We start from the raw sequence: 27,701 nt of genomic DNA, 5'->3' as shown, positions 1-27,701 counted from the left end.
ACCTTGAATGACTTTTTGAAAAAAAAATCTATTTTGTGCTTATAGTGTTTTTAAAATGATTTATTCCAGTTTTTGTTTTATTCATATAGAGCCATAAATAAGGGAGATCTAGCTTGCGGCGTTCTTTAGAACGCACCCTGTATAAATGAATAATTATTATGTTTTGTATTGGTATTGTAACAACTAACAATTGTGTACAACGACTATTATTACCATTGAAGGATGAACATGGACAACATGATAAATTTAATACTATTTACTAATTTAAAACTAGAAATGAACAGTGGGAAAGGGAAGTCAACCCTCAGACATACCCATTGGTTCTTGTTATAAGTACAGAAATTTACATGATTTTGCTGCATAATATTTTAAGATTGTAGAGCTGAGAAATATTTAGAATTTTTATACAGGTGTCCCACCTAAGACTTTCAGGTTATTTATGGACCGATTTTTGTGAAATCTAATGTTCTTTGCAAAAAACTGACTGAAAATAATTTTCAGCGTAGTCAAGCAGAAAGTGATGCTGATCTTTCCTCATGTAGCTGTTGTACAAGAGGATATTAATGTGTTAATGTTACTTTATTAATGACTATCACCAGATGATAGAGAATTGTACTGCATATTCAAAACCACGAAGAAATAATGTCTAAACAGCGAGTTTAATCAACGAAAACAAATTTAAACCAGTTTTTAAATATCAATAAGGATAATTTTCGGAAACTATTATAAATAAAAACAACAGAAAGAGTGGAGTAATACAAGTAGTTTATGATCCATATAATACACGATCAACCGTTCCTACACAAATACATATTATTCAGAGATTAGGTACGAGTATTTTTCATTTTCCCTTCCTTTTTGTCGCGCGACGTTACAACGCACTGTTGCCAAATGGTCACCTCCGTGATTGCCACATCTGCAACGGTACGTATCGTAAAATTCTCGTCGAAATGAAATGACAAAACTATTCGCTAGCTTTCCGACTCGGACGCTGAAAAAGTTCATCGTGTGGGCAGTTAATGGCAAAAAGCTGACACCTTGCTAAATCGATTGGTCATGTCTAGGTGAAGTTCCAAAAAAAAAAGTTCAAAAATTGTCGTGTGCAAAAGGGCGTTATTCAAAATTTTCGACTTATGTAGCATGTCAGATAGCCGATGTTCAAATCTTTTTTTTGATGGTAACTTGGTAATATTTTCTGTAGCCGTTTGATTGTACAAAAATAAACAATTTTCAAAGAAGCATTGGGTCTTATGGGAAGAATAAAATTGAAATGCCTGTATCTCTGTTCGACGCTCGCCAAAAATTCGTTAATTTTGCCGTGTTTTTTCGTTTCTCACTCCATTGCTCGAAAACTAAGCCTCAAATCGAAAAAATGTATTCTTTAAGAACTAAAGACAGATATTCTCTGATTACGATGGTGTTTGTTACTATAATTTTGAGGGAATATTAATCAAGTTTTAATTAAAAAACTAAAGTTGCAACAAAATCTCTTAGGGCTAATAAGCGCAAACTAGGATCACCCTCCCGCACCGCTCTGTTCCCCGCGCTCGGCCTTTGCCTAAGACCTACCGAAACAATTATTTTGTTTGTAATATTTACATTATAGTGCTTTTTGTTTCTGATTTTAAATAATATATAAAAACATACATTTGAAAAAAAATCATCAAAATCGGAGCTGTTCTTGAGTATTAAGAAGTTTTAGTGATTTTTGCGCTTCATTCGACTATTAGTAAAATATGTAAGTACGGTACACTGCATGTTTTAATAATTTTAAGTAAATACTCAACTTTTTCAGAACGTGAAATGGTTTTAAAAAAAAGTTCATGCTCGATTGTTACATTAGGAACGGCCGTCGAGTTCATGGAGTATGCCAGTACTCAATCCAAGATTGTTTTCAAGAATTTCCCAAGGAGTTTCCGAACGTTGTGTTGCACTATGACAATTTTCGTTGACGACTTATTAGAAAAAACTTTCTTCACAGATGAATTTCAGAAAAGCCTAATTTTAGGATAGAGATCCTCAAAAAATTGGAGTGTGGGCGGCCATTTCAAGGCGTAGAATACTTGTGCCATAGTTTTTTGAAGGTAAAAAAAAGTAAGACAAAAGAGTTTATTTGTTGAAACATTTACAAAATGGTTTCAGACACTTTGAACACACAAAGATATCGAGAAGAAATCTTACAACCCTTTTTCGAACATCTACATGATGATAAACTCAGATTTTTCCAACAAGAAGGAGCCACTGCGCACACAACGCAAGACACCAAATCTAATAGGAGAGATCTTCGACGAGCGGATTATTCATCGGAACACACCGATACCTTATCCTCCCAGATTCTTTTTGTGGTCGTATTTAAAAAACTCCATTTTTCAGCAGCCTATAGATAACCTGGATGAATTATTGCAGCACATAATAGTGGAAAAAATTAATGAAATTAATAACTTTAACCCTGTGTCAAGAAATGTCACAAATGGAATTGGGTGAAGAGTTCGAGCGTGCCTGGATGAAGACGGTGGCCATTTTGATCACTTATTGTAAATTGTTTATTGTAATTAGTAATTAATAAAAGTTTATTTGATGAAAATTTATTGTTTATCACCAACCCAAAAAGTGAGGTTCAGGTTAAGTTGATAATAGGACAGAATTGACAGATTGACGGGTGGTGCGTTCACAATCGACTCTTCAACGCCTACTACGAGGTGAAATTGAAAAAAACACCCGATATAATGCAAGCATTATTTTTAAGGTTTTCATTAAAGTGTATGAAATAACGTTTTGCATGGTGTATTATAATATACAGGTATCCCAGAACCGCCTCCCCAGACAAAACGAGAATTTTAAAGAAAAAAGTCCTATCTCAAGCGATAATCGAGAAAAGACGTCCTAAACGTGACCAATCAGAGTTAAGTACCATCAAGGTAGGATGATCGCAATTTTGTGCTAAAAGATAAACACAGCATAAACAGCATAAAAATTGAACTATTAGTGATATATGATTTAATTGCTTTATTTTATGAGACGTTGACACAAGTCGTAACATTTTGTAGATTACTATATGCGGTAGTATTGTAAATTCGGAGTTTTATAACAAGCAACTCAAGTTAACATTTTATTTATTGTCGGAATTCCAGAAACATAAAAATTTCATAATTTCGTTATTAGGAACAACAGAGGAATTCACTAACTTTATTAATCTATATTTTCCTTTCTATAAAAAATGCAAAATATAAATTTCTCTTTAAGTTTAATTTTAAAGAAAAATAACTGTATAATGAGATCGAATCTGCTTGAACTGAAAACTATATTCAAATAGGTCGTGTTTTCAAACACACATACTTACTTTATATTTTTTTAGATGTGAGATTTATTGAAATACTTGTTAAACAACACTGCCGCATTGAAAACTTTGACTGAATTGTTTTGTTGAAAAATGGAAGTTTGATAACTTGTTGATTCGATCTGGGAAATAAAGTTTAGTCTACAATATTTTTATTTGATCGTATTCGGTTTGCAAACCAGTCAGCATTAATTAATCGACTTAAAAATCTCCACTTGTCTACAAAAATATTCCATGATTTTGTCTAATGAAAACGAAATCATACTGGAGCTGAATAATCGTCATGGTGATATTAGTTTTACCCTTATTTACACGAAAAGTGACATTGAACTTTTTATATATAGAGAGAGGGTGTCACCTGTCGAAGTGTCCTGCGAAATTAACCGTGCCGTAAATTAAAATTCACGCTCAAATGAACCTAACAGAATTTATGGAAACATCGATTCAACTAGAGCAGGATTATAATCGACGACGGGATCTTTGTTTGTACAAATTTAAAGGAAGACTAGATGAGCGAGAAAAGGAAAAAGGTCGACGTGGACCATAATGTTTCCGTTCTTCAATTTGGATCTGATCTGTGTTTATCGCACATTGTCCACCACATCCCCAAAACGGTGGTCAAATCCACCCTTTCAGAGAAAACCAGACTCGAGTACTAAATACCATATTCTCTCTCTCCGTCTTGTTTATCTCGTTTTGTTGTTGAGTCCACACTAATTTTTACAATATTTGCATATTACAACTGCGAATCAAATTTGTTTTTCTCTCGTGGACACTCAACAAGCCAACAAATATGCAGATACGGATTAAATGAAAACATATTCGCAGCCCTTGCAGCAAGTACATTGATGACACGCTCGTGGGGTTGCGTACTTGCTGAATTTTTGGCGCGATGCGTCTTTCTTATATTATACTGTATACAGTATCGATTCTTACATTACCAATTTCCGATGATATGTAACTCCTTTCAGCTTTATTTATTTTGTTAATGACTCGACATTTTTTATCGAGCTATTTCCTTTAATTTTCGTATGTATCAACCGATTCATCAATTTTTCATATCACATTATTCTCTTATTGTTACAACAAATTATTTGTCATTATCATTCATCGGAGTCGTAAATCGGTGTCATGTTTCAGATTATTAATTGTTTGTTCATAATATCTCTTTCATGGCGAATATTATTCCAAGTTGACGTATTATTATTAATTGCCAAAAGCCTCAATAACAGCTTTGTAATACATATATCTATCATTATGTTTACATGTACATATATAGCCTTCACAGCTAATGCTGATTTAATAACTCTACGTATTATTATATAAAACCATTAATTATCTTAAGCGCTTAAATCACTTATACTTATAAATCTGTTGAACTGGAAAATGGCCTGATCAAATTTTGTACTGCAAGAAATCAACCAATGAATGTTGAAATTTTACGAAAATACGAGCAGTTATATGTCAAAATATTTTATCTTGAACTTTGTAATCGAACTATTTCATCTGGACCAAGAACCAACTATAGATAAATGAATAGGTACGCCATCACTCTATGCAGTATCCAGAGTTCATGACAGTTGAGTTCTATTCTCTCGAAAATGTGTTTCAATTTTTTTTTTATTTCAACCGTTGACCAAAGTAAAAACTGTCTTTAATCAAGAAACAAAAAACCAATAAACGCATCACCTGAGAAGAAAGACAAAAAAGCTTTGAAACCCGAAATATAACTTGTCTTGGTAATTCAGAATATAGTTTTGCTAAACACTGCGGTCTTATTGCAGCGATGTGGGTTTTATATTGAAAAATACTATGGTTTTCACCGTTTTAAAATGAATTTCAGACTGATCTCTCACATGTGGCAATTTATTGAAAAATGGATCCAGATAATAGACGTCATTGCGAAATCGTGAATCTGAATGTTAGATTTACCTTGAGTAGTTTAAATAATGTGCACGTGCAAATTTGTCCTAACTTGAGTTAAGCACCTTCAAATGTAAATTCCTATAAAGTAGTGTCAAACTCTCTAGCCCTCTTTACAAATAGTTTAAATTTGTAGAATTTTCCTTGTATTTTGGAGAGCCTGAGACAATGCCGCATGTTCCTAGACAACTATTATTTAGTAGATTTTTGACTGCTAATACCAAAGTTTTTCTGAAGACAACACTTCGTAAGTTTCTCAGAACGAATTTTTCTTAGAGATGTAGAAGCTTATTTGTATGATTTTTCCACGCTCTACAGTTTTTACTACTGGAAAAATCAAACATGCACGAGCAAAAAACAAATCAGAGTAAATTTGCGCGCAATCAGAAAAAAAGGATCTACTTTGGTCACTTTTTTGCTCGTACTGTTCCAAATACAGTTGAACTGACCTTACTTGCACAAAACACATATCGGAAAGTGTCTTGAAGAGTATCTAAATTTTTGTTGCAGAACAAAGGAGTTGTAACGTCACCAAAAAAAGTAAGTTGTGTTGCAGGTGTTCTAGATGGTCAAGTATTATATGTTTAAAACGGGTACTAAAACATATTCGTGTGTTTGTTTTTAAACTTGCAACTTATCAAGCATTTGCACGTGAACTCAAATATGAAGAAGCGCTCTTCTTAGACTTGGTTGAAGCATGCAAGGAAGACAACATGACAGTTGATAACTGGAGGTGAAGTCTGACAGTGTCAAAATCTACACAGCCGAGATGAATGTTGTGTCATGTTTTATGTTTTTGCCTGACTATCTGGATGTAATTCGATGTTCGGTCTATGTCCACTGCTACATTATCCACTCTGATATGTTTATTGTTTTCTACCTGTCCATACACCATTCTCTGCATTCACTCCTCACTAGTGAACAGTTATTTGGTAAAATATTCTAACAATTCTAACCAGTGAATGTGGAGTATTTAGTGTTTCACTAGTCCCTGGTGCTTTGTCGAATTTAGCGATATTGCGTGAAGTAAATGGGATTACAAATCTAATAAAGTACGACAATGTGTTGACATTTAATTGCCAGCATGAATTGAATAATTTCATTTAATCTGTGTTCCGGTTTTGATATGTGTCCCTTCGGTTGGTTGGATGCGAGGAATATTGGCAGTGATGCATATTGCGGTTAACGTCCGTATTAAATTACCTCAGTGTTTAGATTCAGAATTAGGCGTTAGTTAAATGCAATCAGTTCGGAAAGCCGCAGTCAGTTTAACACCTTTCTGATCCGATTAAATCATAAAGTGATATCATTCACGAGACAAACACCATCGACCCGGCTCTAATCGACAAGAAACGGATCCGCTAGTGAGTCTGGAACCTAACAATGAACTTCTTGCATTATTTGTCAGGAACCCGATAAAAAATTCACAAACTTGTGAAGTATAATACTTATGGTAATAGGCGGGGATACAAGATGCTGAATAAAACTACCTCTACCGGTGGTTTGCCACGAATGCGTTCATTTAGTTGAGAAATTTCTTAAAAAATTAAACAACTCGCTAGATTTTCGAGTGCGCCTGTATTTTATCCGATTATGGATTATTCAGATTTAAGCAGGACCCTTTTATCGGTTAACCACTCTAATTATAAACCTCCTCGCGTTTTCTTTCTTTTCAGGGAAACAACAGTGCCGCCACCTTAATTATTATTAATCAGATTGTTTTCACATTTTAACACTTACTGCTTAACCGGTCAGCTGAAGCTTGCCAGTTAATTAATTTGAGAAAAGTACGCCGTCCGTTTAACTTCAGATCTAAACCCAACAAGCTGATTACGCCGTCCAAGAAACTGTCGACGCTTTTTGCCAAGACAAACGCGGTTAAAGACACCAATTAACAGGGGAGAACTGGCAAAGGAAAGATCGGATGGGAGTTTTCTTAACGGGGCCCACACCGATACGCTCCCAAACTGTCTTTAAAAAAAAGAGTGTGTGCTTAAGAGCAAAAGTGAAAACTTCTATGACGCTCGTAATTGATTTTAAGTAATAATAATGTGGCTTCAACTCAAATTATATTGGAAACATTTGTGTAGCAAAATGTGAAGCGGAAAATGGAGAAATAACAAAGTCTTGGATTCATCGTTGATCTTATTCTCCAAAATAGGACATGCGGCATTCGAAAAACAGGACCCCCGTTGTTTGTTTGTGTTAAATTTTATAGACACAACTTTAGAGCGCCTTCTAGTTTAGATTTAACGTGAGCTTCATTATTACCCTGTCGCTTTAGAAGTGTTGGGGGTTGGGGGTACATACTGTCCATTATGGAGGGTCTAGTGGGTCTTCACCCACTTACCCATCTGGTCAGTCGGCGCCTGTTAATCATTAGTTCGTGAGACGGAACATTCACTGACATTCGCCAGATTTTATGTAGTACGTTGAAAAATTTCGCATCTCAACGGAATAATGCACGCTCCCCCATACGACAAGAGTAGATTCAATTTGTACAATCTGATCTGTCTGGATTAGCTTTTGACTGTTGTTTTATGGAATGCTGGGTCAAAGCAGTGAAATCAGGATGGTTTTGAAAAATTCATTAATTTGGTCAGTAAGAAGATGACTAGGAATAAATGCTAAATATACAGAGTGTCTCAGCTAAGACTTTCGAGCCTAATATCTCGGTTATTTGCCAATGGATTTTTATGAAATTTAAAATACAGATATTTTAGACGGTGAAGGTTCAGTTAGTAATAATTAAATTACCTCAAGTTAAAAAATGTAATTTTTAATGTAAAATAAAATATCTGCATTTTAAAATTCATAAAAATCCGTTGGAAAATAACCGAGATATTAGGTTCGAAAATCTTAGCTGAGACACCCTGTATACTGTATAAAAACGACAATTGTGTCATTACTCATTAGCGAGACTGTTTCAATTTACACAAAGCAAAATAAATAGAGAAGTGCACATATTTGTCTGTGGAACACCGATGTTTAAAATATGACTTTGGAAGCGGAATTACGAGTCGGTTCAAAAATGTCTCGTGGAGTTGGTGTCCATGATCTCGACAAACTGTTATACGAGTACAGCGCCTGTAACGACTTGATGAAAACCATTTCGTCTAATTAGATCAGAAACGGTTCATACGTTAAATTAAAATTAAATTGTTCGACTCAAGTGGAAACTTGTTGAAGTGTATTCACTTTCATCTAATTAACTATTAATGAATGATTTTTCGACAAATCTCAACATGTACCTTCAGTCGAGTCAATGAAGGTTTTTACTTCTTAATCCTCAAGAACAGGTCCGATTTTGATGTTTTTTTTAATATTTGTTTTCATATGTATATTATTAGAAATCAGAAACATTTTGGTGGGGGCACATAAATATTTCTATTGTTTAAACAATAATTATGCTATTTATGGAAAAAATTCAGTTTTTCACGATATTTATTCCAAAGGGAATATTTTATATTGAAACTCTAGTATAAAAAGTAGTTGTTCAGTTAGCATTTCTAAAAAAAATTTTTACAACATAAAAATGCGGTACAATGAGAATCGAGAAATACGTATGCGTTACGTACCTATACGTATATTTTTTACATATAGTTTTGGCACTACTACCTGTACCTACTTGTACTAAACAGCACAATGGATATGTAATTCAACATTCAAAATTCAAAATTCACATATAAACATAAAAGATTTTTTTCCCTACCGGTTAGAAATGTAGGCTGTGGATACCTCATTTGAGGTGAGAAAATTCAACTTTCTCGCTAAGATAAGAAAGTTAATCATGAAATGTTTATGGTAAAACTGTACCAAAATACAAATGTCAAAAGTGTCGAAAGTGAAATAAGTTATTGATAAATGAAAGCCAATTCAATAAAGCAAGTTGGTAGATCAATCATATAATCTGGAAAATAAACAGATAAGCTAGGTAGGTAGATTACTTTACCCTGTTTATATCAAATTTTCGAACAAACGTCAAATCTTCAAATGCGATGACAAGTTAATTAAACAAATAACCCAGCCTACTATTCAATTCTCAAAATTTTCGTTTTAATCGGGAATATAACCATCTTTTTTTGACTTTTTTCAACGAAGTTGTGCCGGTAAGGAAAAAATAGTATTCAAACCTTGTTAAGAAAGTGCCCTTGCAGACCTTGGGCACTTACAAACCTCGCCTACGGCTCGGTTTATAATCTTTGCCTGCGGTCTGCAAGAAAGCACTTTCTTACCTTGGTTTGAAATATACTATTCCTATAATCTCCTTCAAAACGTATCATCCCTTATATTAAAAATGTTTAATGTAAGGCCCATAAGTAAGAAGAATGGAATGAGGAAAACGACTAAATCGTCGCTACATAGGTATATAATATTATTGGACAATGTAAAACGGATGATATTGATGTGTTAATGACTCTATCACCAGATGATAAAGAATTGTACAATTTAAAACCACAAAGAAATAATGTCTTACTCAACGAAAACAAATTTAAACCAGTTTTTAAATAGCAATAAGGAGACTTTTGGGAAACAATTATAAATAAAGACAACAAAAAGAGTGGAGCAATACGAGTAGTTTATGATCCATATAATAAACGATGAACCGTTCCGATACAAATATTCAGAGATTAGATTTTCTGTTCCTTCTTGTCGCGGGACGTTATAACGCACTGTTGCCAAATGGTCACCTCCGTGATTGCCACATCTGCAACGCTACGTAATATCATAAAATTCTCGTTTCGAAATGAAATGGGCTGGCGTTCCGACTAACAGAACTCGGAGGCTTAAAAAGTTCGTCATGTGGACAGTCAATGGCAAAAAGTTGACACCTTGCTAAATCGATTGGTCATGTATAGGTGAACTTCCAAAAAAAAAAGTTCAAAAATTGTCGTGTGCAAAAGGGCGTTATTCAAAATTTTCGAGTTACGTAGCTTATCGGATAGCCAGTGTTCAAGTGTTTTTTTGGTAGAAACTTTGTAATATTTTCTGTAGCCGTTTGGTTGTAAAAAAATAAACAATTTTCAAAGAAGCATTAGGTCTTATGGGTAGAATAAAATTCAAATGCCTGTATCTCCGTTCGACGCTCGCTAAAAATTCGTTAATTTTGCCGTGTTTTTACGTTTCACACTCCATTGCTCGAAAACTAAGCCTCAAATCGAAAAAATGTATTCTTTAAGAACTAAAGACAGATATTCTCTGATTACGATGGTGTTTGTTACTATAATTTTGAAGGAATATTAATCAAGTTATGATTAAAAAACTAAAGTTGCAACAAAATCTTATAGGGCTAATAAGCGCAAACCGCGATCACCCTCCCGTACCTCTCTGTTCTGTTCTGTTTGTATTTCTAATCGCTTAGAGATTTTGTTGCAACGTTAGTTTTTTAATCATAACTTGATTAATATTCCCTCAAAATTATAACAATAAACACCATCGTAATCAGAGAATATCGGTATTTAATTCTTAAAGAATACATTTTTTCCATTTGAGGCTTAGTTTTCAAGCAATGGAGTGAGAAACGTAAAAACACGGCAAAATTAACGAATTTTTGACGAGCGTCGAACGGAGATACAGGCATTTGAATTTTATTCTCCCCATAAGACCTAATGCTTCTTTGAAAATTGTTTATTTTTTTACAACCAAATAGCTACAGAAAATGTTACAAAGTTTCTACCAAAAAAATACTTGAACATCGGCTATCCGATAAGCTACGTAACTCGAAAATTTTGAATAACGCCCTTTTGCACGCCATAATTTTTGAACTTTTTTTTTTTGGTGTTCACTCATACATAATCAATCGATTTAGTCAGCTTTTTGTCATTAACTGTCCATACGACGAACTCTTTAAGCATCCGAGTTCTCTATTAGTCGGAGAAACAGCGAATATTTTTGTCGTTTCATTTCCCGACGAGAATTTTATAATTCTTATCATGCGACTTGGCAATAATGGAGCTGACTATCTGGCAACAGTGCGTTAAAATGAAGCGCCAGGCATTGCCATCTAGAACATAATTGTTTTTGATCTTGACGTCACAGGCTTTATCGAAAAATGAATGAAACCTCCAGAATTTAATAAAAATAGCAAGATTTTTGGTTAGCATTTTTTTTAGTAGAACGATGTGTTTAGGCTTTACGATTACTGCCTCTTGGAGTAAAATGCCATTAATGGCCCGAAAATGTGTCATTTATAAGTGAGGTTAAGTTTGTGTACCTATTGTTCTTGCGTAATTTTATTCTGTGAATCATTTAATTAACACCAAATCACAATAACATTTTACATTTACATTTTTTAATTATAGTCCGATGAGCGTCGTCCGTGAAGAAGTCGACATGACGTGCGTCAACTTTTGACGTTTAACAGCAGTGCATGGTGCTACCAATATGTGAAAATTTATGTTGGCAACTTGAGACAGATGTCATTCCAAATCTCAATTAATTTTTTCCATAAATAGCAAAATTATTGTTTAAACAATAGAAATATTTATGTGCCCCCAGCAAAATGTTTCTGATTTCAAATATGTAATAGGTATATGAACACAAATATTAAAAAAAAAAATCATCAAAATCTGAGCTGTTCTTGAGGATTAAGAAGTTTTAGCGATTTTTGCACTTCCTTGACTCGACTACTTTAGTCGCACTAAATTCTGATTTACTGCGTACCAGCGTACCTCAGATTGATAAAAAGATCGAGTCTGATTTCTGGAAATCGACTGATTTATTATGGGAAGACAAATCATCGGACGGACTTCGGCCAACTTTTTTCATTAGGCTTTATGGCTCGGCTCACACAAAGGAATCGTGATTGGACAAAAAGCGCACATTACAATAAAAAAACAACTATATAAATGATAATTGATAAAGTTGAAACGAGAACCGTTGGGAACTATTACCCTCTATCTTACATAATATTATTGCTTCCTTAATGGAACATGTGTCGTGATGTTTTGATGTGCGAGGGTTAGGTCCATTGTTTTAATATACAGAGGAATTGAGACTAAATCACGAACTGAAATTAACGCTCGGCTTGCATGTTACAGTTTACTGAAATTGGCAGTTGCTTCAACTAAATTGGAAGGATGAAAGAGTCCGAGGTTGGGACTAGCGGGGCCTGGCCAATCTATCATAACGCCCAATCAATTCGGCCAAACATTCAATTAATTAACTAGTATAATCAAATAATAAATATAGGTATTAATAGAAAACGAGGAGGCGGAGTTTGCTATACGACTTTCTGCCGCAATATTTCCACAATCAAAGAAAATTTATCACGTTCGATATTCCGCCTCACCTACTCTCATTTTGTTGCAACAAGTTTAAAAATGGCTGCTAAGATAAACACGAAGTTTTCGAATTTGGCAGCTTACTGACTAGATGGAATGGAGATGTTTCAAGTCTGGATCTGTTCTTGTCGTGTTGTCCCACTATCTTGATTAAAATTCATCTTTACTTGACAATTAAAGTGACTCCACTCAAATTTGTCCAACTTTTAACAGAAAACTCCACGATCTCCACCAAACTCATTTGGATGTTGCGATATTGAAAACTTCACCACAAAAACTATGCATCTGTCGGACCAACAAAATGCATCACACTCTCACATTTATAACGTAAAGTTAATTTGTCCTCGCTCCGCATGCGTTTTTGAGTTAACGTTAAAGTTGTAGTTTGAAGTTTTCGAGTTTTGTCCAACTGAGACGCTGTTATTTTTTAACACAACCACAAATATTGCTCTATGCAGATAATAATCGACGTTGTCAGTGATGTTATTCTCGAAATTATCTCGTGTTACAAAAGTGTTGTAACACCTAGATGTACATACTTAATTCGACAAGTACTCGACCACAGTTGCAATCTTTATAAAATCCTAGTTCTTGATGGGCACATACAGGTTGTTATTGAAAGTTGTACAGATATTTTAACCACGAGCTACTGGTTTCATGTAGAACTCGGAAAAAAATATCTAAAAAATTCTATGTTAAAAAATAAAATGACATTTATTTTTTGAGCTATGATTTTTTTTAATTGCTTTTAGTCTTCTACGTTGTCAAACAACCTCGTAGGTAAAATTTCGGCACATTTTAAAAATACACCCTGTATATCATATTTTATAAAACGTACACCAATGCGGTTTCCTTGTTTTAAAGTATATTTCCTATAGGTTACTTCGCATTGGTGTACATTTTATAAAACATGATATACAGGGTGTATTTTTAAAATGCGCCGAAATTTTACCTACAAGGTTGTAGGACAACGTAGAAAACTAAGAACAATTTAAAAAAATTGTAGCTCAAAAAAAAAGTCATTTTATTTTTTAACATAGAATTTTTTAAATATTTTTTCCGAGTTCTACATGAATCTAGTAGCTCGTGGTTAAAATATCTGTACAACTTTCAATAACAGCATCTTCTAGAATTTTTCACTACATTTAATTCAATTTTCTGTTTCACGTATGTACACGGATCTGGATTCGTGACCGTATTTCAGTGCACTTGAATATTTTTCATCTCGGTGGTACCTCAACACGTGTTTCTCCATTAGAGATGATTCACAACATTATTGTGCACACACAATTTAAATATAGGTCCATGAGGTTTTGTTTGGATTATCTGGACGTGGCCAAAAAAATCCGGTATTTATTTACGAATTAGCAGCATTTCCTGTGGGGATTTGGGAAGACGGTGCAGTGAAGCGTCGCGTAAAAATTCCATTGTTTGCAAACAAACTGAAACTCCAACTTTTAACTAAACCCTTTAAAAGTTTGCTTCTGCACTAAATAAAAAGCAAATCCGAGGCGCGCGAGAAATTTCATGAATAAAATTGACCTTCACCAATACGTTTGATTTTACGGCTTAACCAGTCGATTAAGTTTTAATCGGAAAAATGCCAGTTTGAAAAACGACCCTTTCACGCTATAACATAATTGCGAGGGATTAGTGATTAACGTCAGATGAATTGAATCGCAGGTGTCGAAGCGGTTCGGTTACTACACAAAAAATTGAAATATATCATCGAGTGTGAAAAACAAAACGCCCAAATAAATCATCTCCAGTATCAACCTAACACGACGAAAATCAAAATCTTGGACCATCTGTCTATCTCGTTGGTCGTAAGCTTACAGCTGTTTATCCGTGTATGACAATTAAGAGAATAGACGGACGAGATCGAGCTTTTTGACTACATTTGGCAAAGTGTCAATATTGGTCGTCAGCATGAATTCCTCTTTTCCAGCTCCTCATTTATTCATCTTTAAATTCACTAAAGGCCGGACTAGGACCAGCACTTTTCCTCATTGCCTAGTCCTGCGATTGCAATTTTTTCATTCCTGATTCAGCAGTCACGCTGGCCTCCCTGTTGGCTACATTTCAGTCACAGGTGTTAATTACTAGAACTCACGCTGTGTGTAGATTCATTAAATGTTGCTGCGTTACTGCGTAACTTCTGGCAATTAAATATAATGCTGCCAATTGCATAGTACGAGTATAACACTAAAGCACACGAATAATTTGATTTGACGGCATCGCGTTGAAGGTAAGATCGCATTTATTTTTAAATTTGTGGTTATTTTTACATGTGGGTATTGTTAAAATATTTAACGAGTTTCCCAAGAGTACAGCGATCAAGCTTGTACTCTTCACATTACACTGGCATGAAATTTTGCAGTGTAACAAAGAACGTGCTCGTAAATCAGCAAAAAGTCTATTTCACAAATGGATTTAATGATACACTTATCCATACTTGCAATCGATTGCGAACTATTCGTTACTTAAATGAAATCCATATTTTGTGAACTTATTGACAGATTATATGTACTAAAATTCTCTGCAAGCTTTTGGGTGTTTACTACTCGTGTAGTATGCTTGCATCTTCTAACACTAAGGCTTCCCGATTAAAAAGCTTCCTTCTTTTCCCCTCGTAATTATCGTAAGAGCTTTGAATAAAATAATTAAAAAAAATATCTTTTAGATATTCGAAAGCTCAATACAGGAGCTTATTCCCTCGAGGACGAGGTTGTTGTTACTCGCATTGACTTACTATTATATTAAATCTCTATCTGCAATGTTTAAAATATCCATAAAAGAAATAGATCTTATCTATCTATTCGGCCACTTGCTTTTAAATATTCCTTAAATTAACTTAGCTATATTTTGATTGATTACAATACAATATGGTACTTCACTAAACCTGTTCTATGATTGGCCAGATTTAAACTAAAAAATTACTTGTTACAACAGTTGTCTAAAATAAACCCGTTGACAGCTTATGATCATAACAGGCTGCCCCTTAGACTGCGTAAGCCTATCTAGATGAGGTGTTTCCTGGAAGGATAGGCCATTGAAGAGCCTACCAGGTCGCCCGTTCCAAGTCCATTAGAGTTTTATTTATGGGATCACATATAGAAAGTGTTTACCAGAACCAGACTAATAATTTGAAGATCTAAAGCCGATGATAAGGCACAAGTTGAAAGGATTCCCCTAATATACGTTAGACAACGTAATCCGAGATTTCCAGCATCGACCCTCATTGCTTGGGGTTCACTTACTCATCTTCGGAACAGATATTTCCAAATGAGCTTGTATGTATTTTCCATTTTATACATTACAAATTCTCAGTGAGGTTGCTTAAAGAGTTAATTTATGCTTCTTTTAAGACCTCGTGTTGAACCTTTTATGCAAATGTACAGAAAAATTCTTCAGATCTATTTTACTGCTACTTAACATCTTTCATAGCAGAATATTTATATTTATCATCCCGGGTTAAAGATAAGACACGATTTGTACTGGTCTAACTATCCAGTTTAACAAATTCATTACCTACTAAATGTGAAAGGATCGGATTTAATGATGGATGAATAACATAATTCATTAATTTATTAAATTGATATTTAATAACCGATAGACTACATTCACGCCTGTCGAGTCGATTCAATCCTTATACATGTTTGAAAATTGATCAAATATTTGTTTCTATTGATGTGCGTTAACTTCGACGTACCCACAAGTTCTTACAACATGTCCAGGTAATTCAATTATGATTTTCATTCATTCATTTTTGCGAGTCTGTTCGTGTTAAAATTTGACTTAACATGGCAAATATGAATAATTTTGCGATTTTCTGACCGTGTTCTTGTGTCAATTTGGTAGTCGGTAGTTTAAATATTTAGTGGAAACTTCAGTTAAAATGCTTGAAATCAGGTTTTTGCATTAAAGTGTCACTCGTAGAGGAGTTGATGTTTGTCTCGTCGGAGGAAAGTTCACCTATTTCACACATTTGTGACTGTTTCCTGTAAGATTATGTATAAAACGACTTTATTCATAAAACACTTCAAAATTTTGCTATTTATTACATCATTATCGTCATTATTAATTTTTTCAAAATTTGAAAAGAATTCTCTTGCGATACACTTAAATCGCTATAGGTTTTTTTTACAAATCTCACACTCCGAGAAACCTTTAAGAAAAGATAAAATAAAGGTAATAGGTACGAGTAGCTAACCTCTTCGAGAATACATTTTCTGACGGATATAATTTGATAACGTGCTCACTTCATTAATTGAAAGAACTCTGATGTGAAACTTGCGATATTGTTAAAGCTCCCCGTTGATTTTTATTGTTTTCAAATTGTTTGCTTAAATTGTGTACCATGTTTATAGTACAGATTTTTATTTCGCTGGCTTATTAGCAGATTTAATGCATCTTCTATACAGGGTGTAATCGAAATACACGGAATAATTTTAACCACGAGCTTCATGTAGAACTCGGAAAAAATATTTAAAAAATTCTATGTCAAAAAATAAATTGACATTTAATTTTTGAGGTACAATTTTTTATAGTTGCTTTTAGTCTTCTACGTTGTCCCACGACCTCGTAGGTAAAATTTCGGCACATCTTTTTAAAATACACCCTTGTAGGTATATCATATTTTATAAAATGTACGCCAATGCGACGTAACCTCTAGGAAATATGCTTGAAAACAAGGAAACTGCATTAGTGTATGTTTTATAAAACATGATATACAATTAAATGTCAATTTATTTTTTGACATAGAATTTTTTAAATATTTTTTCCGAGTTCTACATGAAGCCAGTAGCTCATGGTTAAAATTATTCCGTGTATTTTGATTATACCCTGTAGATTTCGTCAAGAAATTGGATGCGTTTGTGGAGACTCCTTTTGCATAAAGCGATTAGATTAAAATTCAAGTTTAAGAATCACAATTTCGCAGTAATCGTTTCAAGATGTATAAAAGTTCTCATGATAAATAAAACTTCCGCTGTCGTTGTGGAAGTCTTATTCCCCAAAGTCGTAGATATGATTAGTACATGTTTTGTAACATGAGCGCAACGTCAGGCAAAATTTAAATTAGTTAGAAACTGGAGCGAGGGGGATTTGTCCTTTGTTTCGACTAGGCCAAATTAATCGAGCAAATTTTTGATTGAGCGGGATTGAATTTTGACGTGCAGATGCCGCATTTCCCGTCCTTTTTAATACTCGGGCTGCCGACTCTCAGGATGTGTGGGGAGTCGAGTAGAAGTTGCGACCGCGAGTTGATTGATTGTGTGTTCCATGCTATAGAAGTGAATAGTTCCAAATAGAGAAGTGTAATTAGGAAATGAAGATGTCCGCATGGGAAAATTACGCAATGGAAGCTGAATGGTATAACTGTATAAAGGGCATAAACGACACAGCAGCTGTAGATTCTAGTTCGCAGACCGTCATGTAATGATGCGCGATAACGTTGCGCTGCTAGTTCCTTCAGGGAGCTGTTAGTACTCTGGCGTCGGTCGGTTGGGAGTATTGTGCGTCGCGACGCTTTGTCCTCGCTCATACGTGATTACCACGCGGACTTGATGCATCATGGGTATATCCACTTTTTAAATTTTTTGCATTTTCTCCACCCCCGATTGCCCAAGCATGCTTTATACGTCTCCAAACTTTCATTCATCACTTGTTCAAGCACGCCGATCGTTCTTTGATCTAGTCGAACTTCTTCGTCAACATTCATGACTATGAGAGCCAGGTCTCGACGATTTTATCGATTTACCACACTTTTCTAGCTATTTTCAGGAATAATAATTAATAACTATTGTACGATCACTCGACGAAAAACTACCGACGACATTATCACGAATTTAAAAAAAAATCTTAATAAGTCGCGGTAAATTCGGTGGTGGCATTTTTCTTAAGGTGGGTTTTCTGCGTTGCCGCCAAACGAGCGCAGCACGTAAATCACTGTTTATGTTCCTAAAACATACTGCATTATATTAAATTAGACATCCAAGGATGATGCTCTACTTCCCTACAAGTTGTTAATGAATAGCTGCGTTAAAGTTAAAGATAAAGTTAATGCGAACTGGCATAAAGCGTTTAAAAATAGACTGCAAGTCCATTATTATGGGTAAAATCCGATAAATTATGCACGTCCCATGTATTTATTACCTCCATCTTAATAAAGCCTGTGCGATTAAACATTGTGCACTAAACAATTTAATCTACGTCCACATAAATTGTAATATCGCATCCCTCGAGGTTCACTTCCTTAAAATAGTTGGAAATGTTTTTACTTCACGTGAAGCTTTCATCCCGTTTTATTGTGTCTTTGGCATAATTTATTCCAACCATTTAATGCACTCCAAAGCGAATGCCAATTTTTATGCAATAAATCAGTGCGGTTTAATTAAAAAATTTCGTTACACTAACGATTTGTTAATGAGTGTAACCGACGAATTCTGACTGACTTCCAAAACACCCCGGCTTTATTGCAACAATTATTTTAAATTGACGCCTAAATGCAAATCTTCGGAGCAACGTAACAGTCGCAGTCCTTAACTCCAGCTGCAAACTGTCATTAATTTTTATATGTACTCGTATTTACGCCCAAACGTTTAATTAAGTGGTAACCAGTTTATTGTACCGTAATTTGCGATCTGTTGTCTAGCATTTTCCGAGTTATACATACATATATACAGGTGTCTCAAAATTCCCAAATTCCGAATTCAGAGCGTTGTAGGGGGTCACTTCAGTAGTCCAAATATGGAAATAAAAAAAAAATCAGGACTCTCCCCACAAAGATACATTGGTCTGAAGGTGCATTCTTTGAACTGCGTTTTCTTCAAATACAGGCAAAAAAGTTCAGTGTTTATTCTTATTTATGGTGTAGATGATTGTGGAAAATAATAAAGTAAAACAATTTTTTAAAGAATAGCTTTACTTTGGAGTAAAAAAATCTTAAATCTTTGTAATTTTTTTTCTAAATATTTTTCGAGCTCCACTGGGTTCTTCCCTACCACTCTCTGAATTCGGAATTCGCGAATTTTGAGACACCCTGTATAGCATACCTTATTATGCAAAAACACGTTGAACAACAACTTTTTTTTTCTATTGTACAGGAACTTTACACTTTTTTTCTGATTCTACAAGGCGTTGGGAAGTGCTAAAAAATATGTTTCACAATTAACTCTAAATTGAATGCTACTAAGTGGTCAAGCAGAGTAAAGTTCTCCCAGAGCTGCAGCGGTTTTATGGCAGGGCAATAGTAATTATTACGCCTGTTGAGATGCCGATACGCGACATAAACAGACCCCTGTCAATCATCATTTTCGTTCTATACCTGTCAGTTTACAGGGTAGTACTTGGACGAATTTACGATTAGGGGTTGTACTTGCGGTTTAAACCTATTGTCGGTGTTGTTAACGTTTATACAATGGTACCCTGCCATAAAACCGCTGCAGCTCTGGGAGAACTATAGATTATGGCAACTATGTACGAAAATTTCTCTGACAACTGTGTGGGTGGGATAGAGTTGACATTTGTATGACATTTCATATGGGTGCATTTCAATTTTTTTTTACTATTTTTTTATACTATTGCACATTGACTTGACAATTTTCAAAATTGCGCAACTATGAACTGTCCATGGCCAACTGTATTGATATACACTAGACGTATACATACATGGCCCTGATAAGACCTCTGTAACAACTAACCGGTGGAATGATGTATTCTCCGAAACACGTAAATATACAAATGCGGAAAGTGGTTTAGAACAATATTTGTCCAGGTCATCAAATAATTGCCACCAGGTACTTAATTCCATCCAATTTTAACAGCGATGACTTGACTGTTATGCTTTGTAGATACTTGAATCATGCCAACCCTCATTATGACAGGAGAGTTTTCAGTTATGTCACAGGCGTGGTTGAACTATTTTTGAAGTGAAAACTTCTTTAAGCGCACCTCATACTATAATTCCCGGGCAGTGAATTGGTTTCATCTGTCACAGCATCCATCACATCACGGTCCGAAGTGAAAGGTGAAAGGCTCATTCGAGTGAGTTCGGAGAAGCCGAGTTTAGCCGAGCGAGCGAGAAACAGTCAGCTGTGCCGCTATGCGTCGTCACTCCAAGTCCAAATTTTTATTGTGTTTTTGTTTTCATTGTGTCGCTAAGTTTAAGCGAGCTCGGTGCAGAAGTAAAGTAACGATAAAGACACGACAAACATTATAAGTTCACAGATCGATGTAGTATTTAATAATTCTCCATGTGCGATTAGAGCAAGCTGCGAGTTGTATTAGCGCCGTCAAATTTTTAGGTTAGATTTTAACCGCAGTTGTGATTGTGATAGTTTTGCTTGAAATTTCCACCGTATGTATTTTGGATATTTAAATAGATTTCAATCCAAAGTATTTATTTCGTATTTTAGTTATCACAAGCCCGTTGTTCCTGATTCCTCCAAGTACATACTATCATTCATAATAATATAATTTAGGTAATTGTTCACTTTAACCACTTCTGGAATTTTCGCGTTTTTTCTGGCTAGACAGCCTCAGGGCGTCCTCCTAGATCGTGTCCCATCATTCAATCCTTGTGCAAATACCTTTTTTTTTCTTGTTATGTTTCAAGGTCGCGTCAAGTCTTAGTATAACTAAAGGGTAAGGAAAATTTTCATTTGCACAAGGTTTGACTGGTGGGAAACGATGTAAGAGGACGTCCTGAGGCTGTCTAGCCAGAAAAAACGCGAAAATTCCAGAAGTAGTTAAAGTGAACAATTACCATAATTTATAATGATATGTACGTATAACTTATTTAGAAAATTCCCGTGACATTTGCTGTCATTTGCAATTTTATATGTAAATTTTTTAGTTTATTTCATAAGTACTAACCACCTAATATTTTAATTGGCTGTACATAGGACCTAATCATCCCATTACCGACCCAAATTTCAAAAGATTATCATTGATTATATCATTTTGAGAAACTCGAAATGTCAAAAATGTCGTTTTTTGAATGGCTTATATCATATAATATACAGGCATACTTATACATATTACTTAAAATCAATGATGAGCATCATTGAAGTTTTCACTTTTGTCGGCACACACTCTTTTTTTTTAATACGCCACTCAAATTAAGGCGAACGGATTTAAGAAGACACCACAATACTGCTTTATTTTTAGCACTATTTATCTTTTATAGCATGATAAGTTGCAATAATGATTCAGCGTATAATAATTAAACTTGGCACGGCGATCCTTCAACTTATTTAAGGCTACACTATGGCACTAAATTACATATTTAGAGGCAAGTGTAACGCCCTCATATGCTGCATAGCAGAATACTAAAAAATGTATAAGTGGATCTTAAGTAATCTTAGCATAGTATGTATTTCTTTTTCGAAGCGCCACATTTCCAAAATATTTTCCCATCGTAAGGTTGATAAAGAATTTAAATTTTTGAGGTCTACGCCGCTTGCGACTCCGAAAATGCTTCTCGACGTAACGAAAGTCTTATTTGAAATTTTAATGAGGGTTAGAACGCTATCAAGATCAGCGTTGTCAATATGGAAGCATGAGTATTTTGGGGATCAGTGTATAAAAATTCGTCGGTTAAATAACTTGAGTCGGTTATAAAGCAATAAAAAGCATGAGTATCTAACAAAAAAGCACACGTACATGCAACCCCTAAATGGAGCTAAATCTGAATTGTTTGTGTGTATTTGACATTCAACCTTTCAATCAAAATTACTTTCATCCTACATTAATGACTGTGTCTAATTCGTAATGTGGTCCAGCTATAGTTTAGTACGTGGAACTTCATAACCACCAGATCGGATTCCTCATTAGTCACATTAAAATAATATAAAGAGAAGGACTAGATTGATAAGGAGCAATTTAAAAATCCTCCACCAGATATGTAATTGTGTTGGCAGCCCTATAGTGCAAACTTCCGTACATTTTCCAGACGGTCGCATAAAAACCGTGAGCAAATAAAAATTCCGAAATTAAATTACAATCATATAGAGCCCTGTGAAAGGGAGAGGTGGGAGGAGCTTTGGAAATATATTAATGGAATTAATGAATATGAGCGTGTTTTTTCCATTCATTAGACCGGGGTAGTTGCGATTTGCAGAAGTGCTCGGAGGGTGAAGTGAAAAAAAAAGTCATTCTCATTAGTGCAATTTTTACAATTCCGCCAGTCGCCATGCAACAAATGCTTCACAATGTGTCAGAACCAGACGAGGTCGTGGCATAATTGGCCCTTGTGAGATACAGTTTAAAACCCCAGTGTGTGCTTTCCATACGGAAGAGTGCGGGGTTGCGTTTCTAAAACTATTTTTAATTTTGACGATTCGCTTATCACCCCACTCGATCCAGTCAAGTTCCGAGTAATATGAACATTTTATTGATGTACGTGTGGGGCTTCCTATGAATAAATATTGTTCGTATGGGGGTGATGTAGGTTTATGCGCATCAGGCCGACAAAGAATTATAAATAAAGTACAAAATTTTAAATATTGTATAGCCGCAGACACCTAACGTGAATACGAAATATGTACCAATCTAAATAAAAGCTCCCTTCTCAGATCAATTGTCGCCCAAATTACCATGAACACAAAACTGTTTTATGCTTTTTTTCTATTGTGTTCATTTATCCAGGCGAATTTTTGTAAAATTGCCCGTGACTATTAATATTGTCCGTATTGTTATTTAACTGATTTAACCCTCGTAGCCGAGCTGTAACTTACAAATGTTTGCGGTGGTTAAATTTCCAAAGACATGCCAACACAGTAAACGCTATCTGTTTGCGGATTGATTTGGTATTTAGATCGTATGGAAGCGTTGTTTCTGACAGATTCTCTGTAAAATCTCGCAAATCCAACGAGACCGAGCCTCAACTCCTCCGGGATTTATGGAACTTGGGGAACGCTGAAGTGCCAATACAAATTAAAATCTAGAACTAACGTCTGAAATTGTTTCGTGATGATATGCAAAGATTTTCCTATTTTACGTTCACATCATATTTCATTCACTTATAAGGCTGACCATGTCCGCCGTCAGCTCGCAAATGGATCTAAGCTTGACATATCCCTTCATCTGTTCTAATAATTCCAGCCATATTTCCAGACGATCCGTATTATTGCAACCTTCGTGATTGTAATGGTCTATCTGACCTTTGCACTAGGTGTGGTTGTGCCATCATGTTAAAACTTGATTCTTGTAATCTCCGCATCTCGACAAAAAATATGAAAGTGAAATTTTAAAAATTCTCAAATTTTGAGAAATTTAACACGACCATAATTGAATTCTCAGATAGTCATACATAAATGTCTTATTCCATCAATTGGTAAATTGGCCATCATATATTTTTATAACGGTAATCACGTCAGCATATTGGACTAATTTTCATTCGGTAAGTTCGACAATAACAGTAATTCCGACTGACGTAATTTACTAAGTATATTAATATCGAATTACATTGTGAATAATACATGATTTCAAAACGACATAAGTTAATGTTTTTATTCGCTTCCTACTTTGACCGAATGAGATGCTTCGTTGCTTGGTGTTAAGACGTTTTAACCGGCACTGTTTTCTTATTTACGAATTAAACGCTGAAGCGAGTCATTTTTATGACACAAAAGCAAACATTTTTTTATGTAATACCCTTTGAAAGCATATTTCAAGTTTGTATCTGACATGCTTAAGACGTGTCAATCCTTGACGGCATCCTTTCCGTTCGGACGATTTTTAATGGTTGCCACTCCAGGCCGACGAGATAATCAGATTCAATTTTACGAAACAAACGTAAAGATGATATTTAGGTTGTTTGAAGGGTCGAACATGTGTAAATTGTGTGTCACTAACGTGCATCGGGCAAGATTTTGTATAAAATCTCTTATCTCACAAGAGCTCGTCGCGGAAACTTATTCGACGTTTTTTTCTCATCATTGTTTCATTTTTCCTCAATATTAAATTAGGCCGCACCCTCGCGGTGTATTAGAGACATATTGCTCGACCGGACGAAAGTTTTAAAGCGATTCGAAAATACATAATTCGTCCGAAATTTGGCGTTGTCTGATTTAGTGCTTTTATTATTCGATCGTTCATACTTATTGCCTCCTTTTAATACCGACTGCTTATTAGAGCTTTTGCAATTAGTGCCATTTCCCTTAACGCCAATATCTTCCATTATATAAACATAAAATCGATATAAATATGTCTTGGCCGCTTACTAATACTTGACTACAATACTCGTGATAATGACGTGGCTGAAAAAAGGTGAATGTACACTAGATGGAAAATTAATTTTTAACGTAATTAATAGATATTTGGTTTGTTTGTGCGTGGACAGTGCTTTTTAGTAGTCTAGACGATTGACCCACATATCCACTATGTATTATGAAAAAAAAATCGTGAGACATCTTTTTATTGATATGTATCTACAGGTTATTATAAATGATTGTAGTCCAAGTAGGCGTAAAAACTGAATGTAAAATTTATGGTTGCCGCTCCATACAAAAAATGATGAATAAGTGAATGAATACACACCGTTCACACACAGGAGATAAATTGGTTGCAAAACAACTCAATATTCTTAGATTCAATCGTTAATTTAGAAAGAAATAAATAGAATTCTCATCACCGCACTTTTCACCTAAAAAATAACACTGACAGTGACAAAAATTAATTTCATAACATGGGCATGGCCTGCTTCGACTACAATCATTTATAATAACCCTGTATAAACGGTGGTAGTTTTACCCAAAAACCGACAAACAAGGGTCGACAAATTTTGACTAATCCTGTCAGAAGCTGCAATATGATAAACGAATTTCTGTCACGACGACTCAGATGTAATATGAGTAGATTGTCACAATATTACTCAGCCCTAAACAATATTTTCTGATATAGAAACTAAAGCAACTGCAACCCAATAATACAGTATGAGTCAGCTAAAACAGGTCAGTCGTATAAAAGAGAAAATAAAGAATAATGTGAAAGTTTTTTGTGATGAATTTAATGTTTACCATGTTTACAATGCGCAAATTACTAAATGTGAGATGAAATACGGTACAGAAATATTCAGTCAGAACAAAAAAAGAATTTCGTATTGAACTAGATGACTTGTACTAGAAGAAATCCGTTGAAAAAACCTTACTGGTTAAATCTGAAATACAGCTTTACACTGACACACATTCGGTTATTATAAAATCGTACCTAATTTTTGTCTTTCAAATGATGAAAATGTCAGAATAACAGTCGTAAACGGAAACAAAAACAACAGGATCAATACTTGACTCTGTTCTGAATAAAAACGACAACATTGCTAAAAAAATTCTTGAGAATTAAGGATTTTTTTGAGCATATCAGTTTAATTTTCACCAAAAAAAAATGTACTAACATTATAAAGAAAAAATATAAAAAGGTACAAATTTGCACCAAAAAAGTCGTCTTGTTTCAATTAATACCTCCTAACAGGGTTATCATAGAATCCTAAAAAAATGTGCATACAATGAGAGCGTACCACGCATTAAACTTACCACAAAAAATTTTCAAATTATTCTTTAGTTTCTGTTTTATACGACTGGCCTGTTTAAGTTGACTCATGCTGTACAGGGTGTTTGGTGTTTAAGGTAACAAACTTTTCTGAGATGCACAGCTAGGTTAAATGAACAACTTTTCTTAGTAACATTTTTTCAATTTGCTTTTTTTATTATGCTGAACTAAACTGACTACACTCTGTTTCCACTGTTTGAGAGCCACAGTTCGTATCTGTAATAAAGATTTGTAAAGGAAAATTTCTTAGCTGCCGCCTTTATAATTTAGAAATCCGGTGGATCTCACACAGTACTTCTTCAAATTGAAAAAATAATTACTAGAAAATTATAACACATACTAAAAAATGTTACTAGAATAAAAGTTTTATTTTGTCTATTTCTTTACACAGGAGAAGTTTGTTACCTTATACCCCAAACACCCTGTATATAAATAATTCCACTTAATTTTTGTAGTCTTGGTAAATTTATTCAAACGATTTAAATTAAATTGTATTCATGTGATTTGTCATAGAATCATAATTTTATTCTCTTGGCACACTTGTATAAATATTGTACACAATCTTATTATTCTTATTCCATCGGGGGTGGTATACACTGTACGTTGTTATCACTTGATCGTCATTCGCTTCGTTGCGACTTTTTTGTAACACGTGGTCGTCAATAATCTGATAATAATAATTATTAGAGGTCGTCCAGGTGAGAGGTGAGGAATTATTGATGCTTTGGTGGCATCGAAGGGTAGTTTTTTCTGAGAAATCAATGTAACTTGACAGGCAAACCGAGAGTAATTACTTTGAGTGTAGGTGTAGTTAATACGGTATCGTGTGTGAATTCGATCGTTTCCTCAATGTATACAAACCGAGTTTGAATGGATTCTATTCTAAAGGTAACTTTGTGCGCTTCACATCCTACAATAAACGCTTTGTAAAAGCCAAGTTCATACGACGAGGCTCTGATGTCTTCTTTCATCCTGATGTTATTGCGTGCTTTCGACGAAACTTTTCGGTTTGATAAATACGACTCTATTACTAGAAAGTGACAGCATCTCTTAAAACGAAAATTACGCCGCCACCGAAAAGTATGGATTTAGATTCGTCGGCTTGGTGGTTTTATTGTTTACACCGATTTTATCTGTCCAAAGTGTTTGCTAACACCGAGATTAGACAAACCGAAATAAACAAATGTCTGAGTTTAAGCCTGATCACTTGCGGTTATTTAAATGTTGCACACTTAGGCTTCTGATTGTCTAATTTTATTCTCTCTGAGTTTGAGAACTTATTTTGTAAATTGCATTCGCTCCACCACCTCGTTGATCAATGCACTTGTCTGTCTTCTGGGTCATAAATCTTCTCTTGTATCCGCAAACCCCACTGACACGGAATTGTATAAATTTATCGTTATTGACGATCTATTATGCCGCCTCTGAAACAATTAGCAGATAGCGATCCGTACTACAATAAATTACTATTTAAAAAATGTATAGTTTTTCAATTTAATTATGCAATAGATGGTAAGATACTTCACAGTTTATATTTCAGAGTTGATCTAGCTAGAAAATGTACGCCAATGCGAAGTAACCTCTAGGAAATATGCTTTAAAACAAGG

At 34.7% G+C, this 27,701-nt stretch overlaps 1 protein-coding gene across 3 annotated transcripts in view; it reads left to right on the top strand.

Annotated features, from left to right (window-relative positions):
* LOC138139911 (Kv channel-interacting protein 4-like) overlaps positions 1–27,701 on the top strand; it is a 104,276-nt gene that overhangs the window by 44,505 nt on the left and 32,070 nt on the right. Inside the window, exon 3 of one of the 3 annotated variants that reach the window (XM_069060497.1) lies at positions 5,771–5,800. The exons of the other annotated variants lie outside the window; for them this stretch is intronic. Coding sequence (XP_068916598.1) covers positions 5,771–5,800 — 30 coding nt within the window. The remainder of the gene's footprint in view (positions 1–5,770; positions 5,801–27,701) is intronic. 3 annotated transcript variants of the gene reach the window in all.

The sequence above is a fragment of the Tenebrio molitor genome, chromosome X (assembly GCF_963966145.1).
Source record: "Tenebrio molitor chromosome X, icTenMoli1.1, whole genome shotgun sequence".
Classification (NCBI taxonomy): domain Eukaryota; kingdom Metazoa; phylum Arthropoda; class Insecta; order Coleoptera; family Tenebrionidae; genus Tenebrio; species Tenebrio molitor.
Note: the sequence above shows the minus strand (reverse complement) of the source record. Positions and strands in the feature narration are given on the sequence as shown.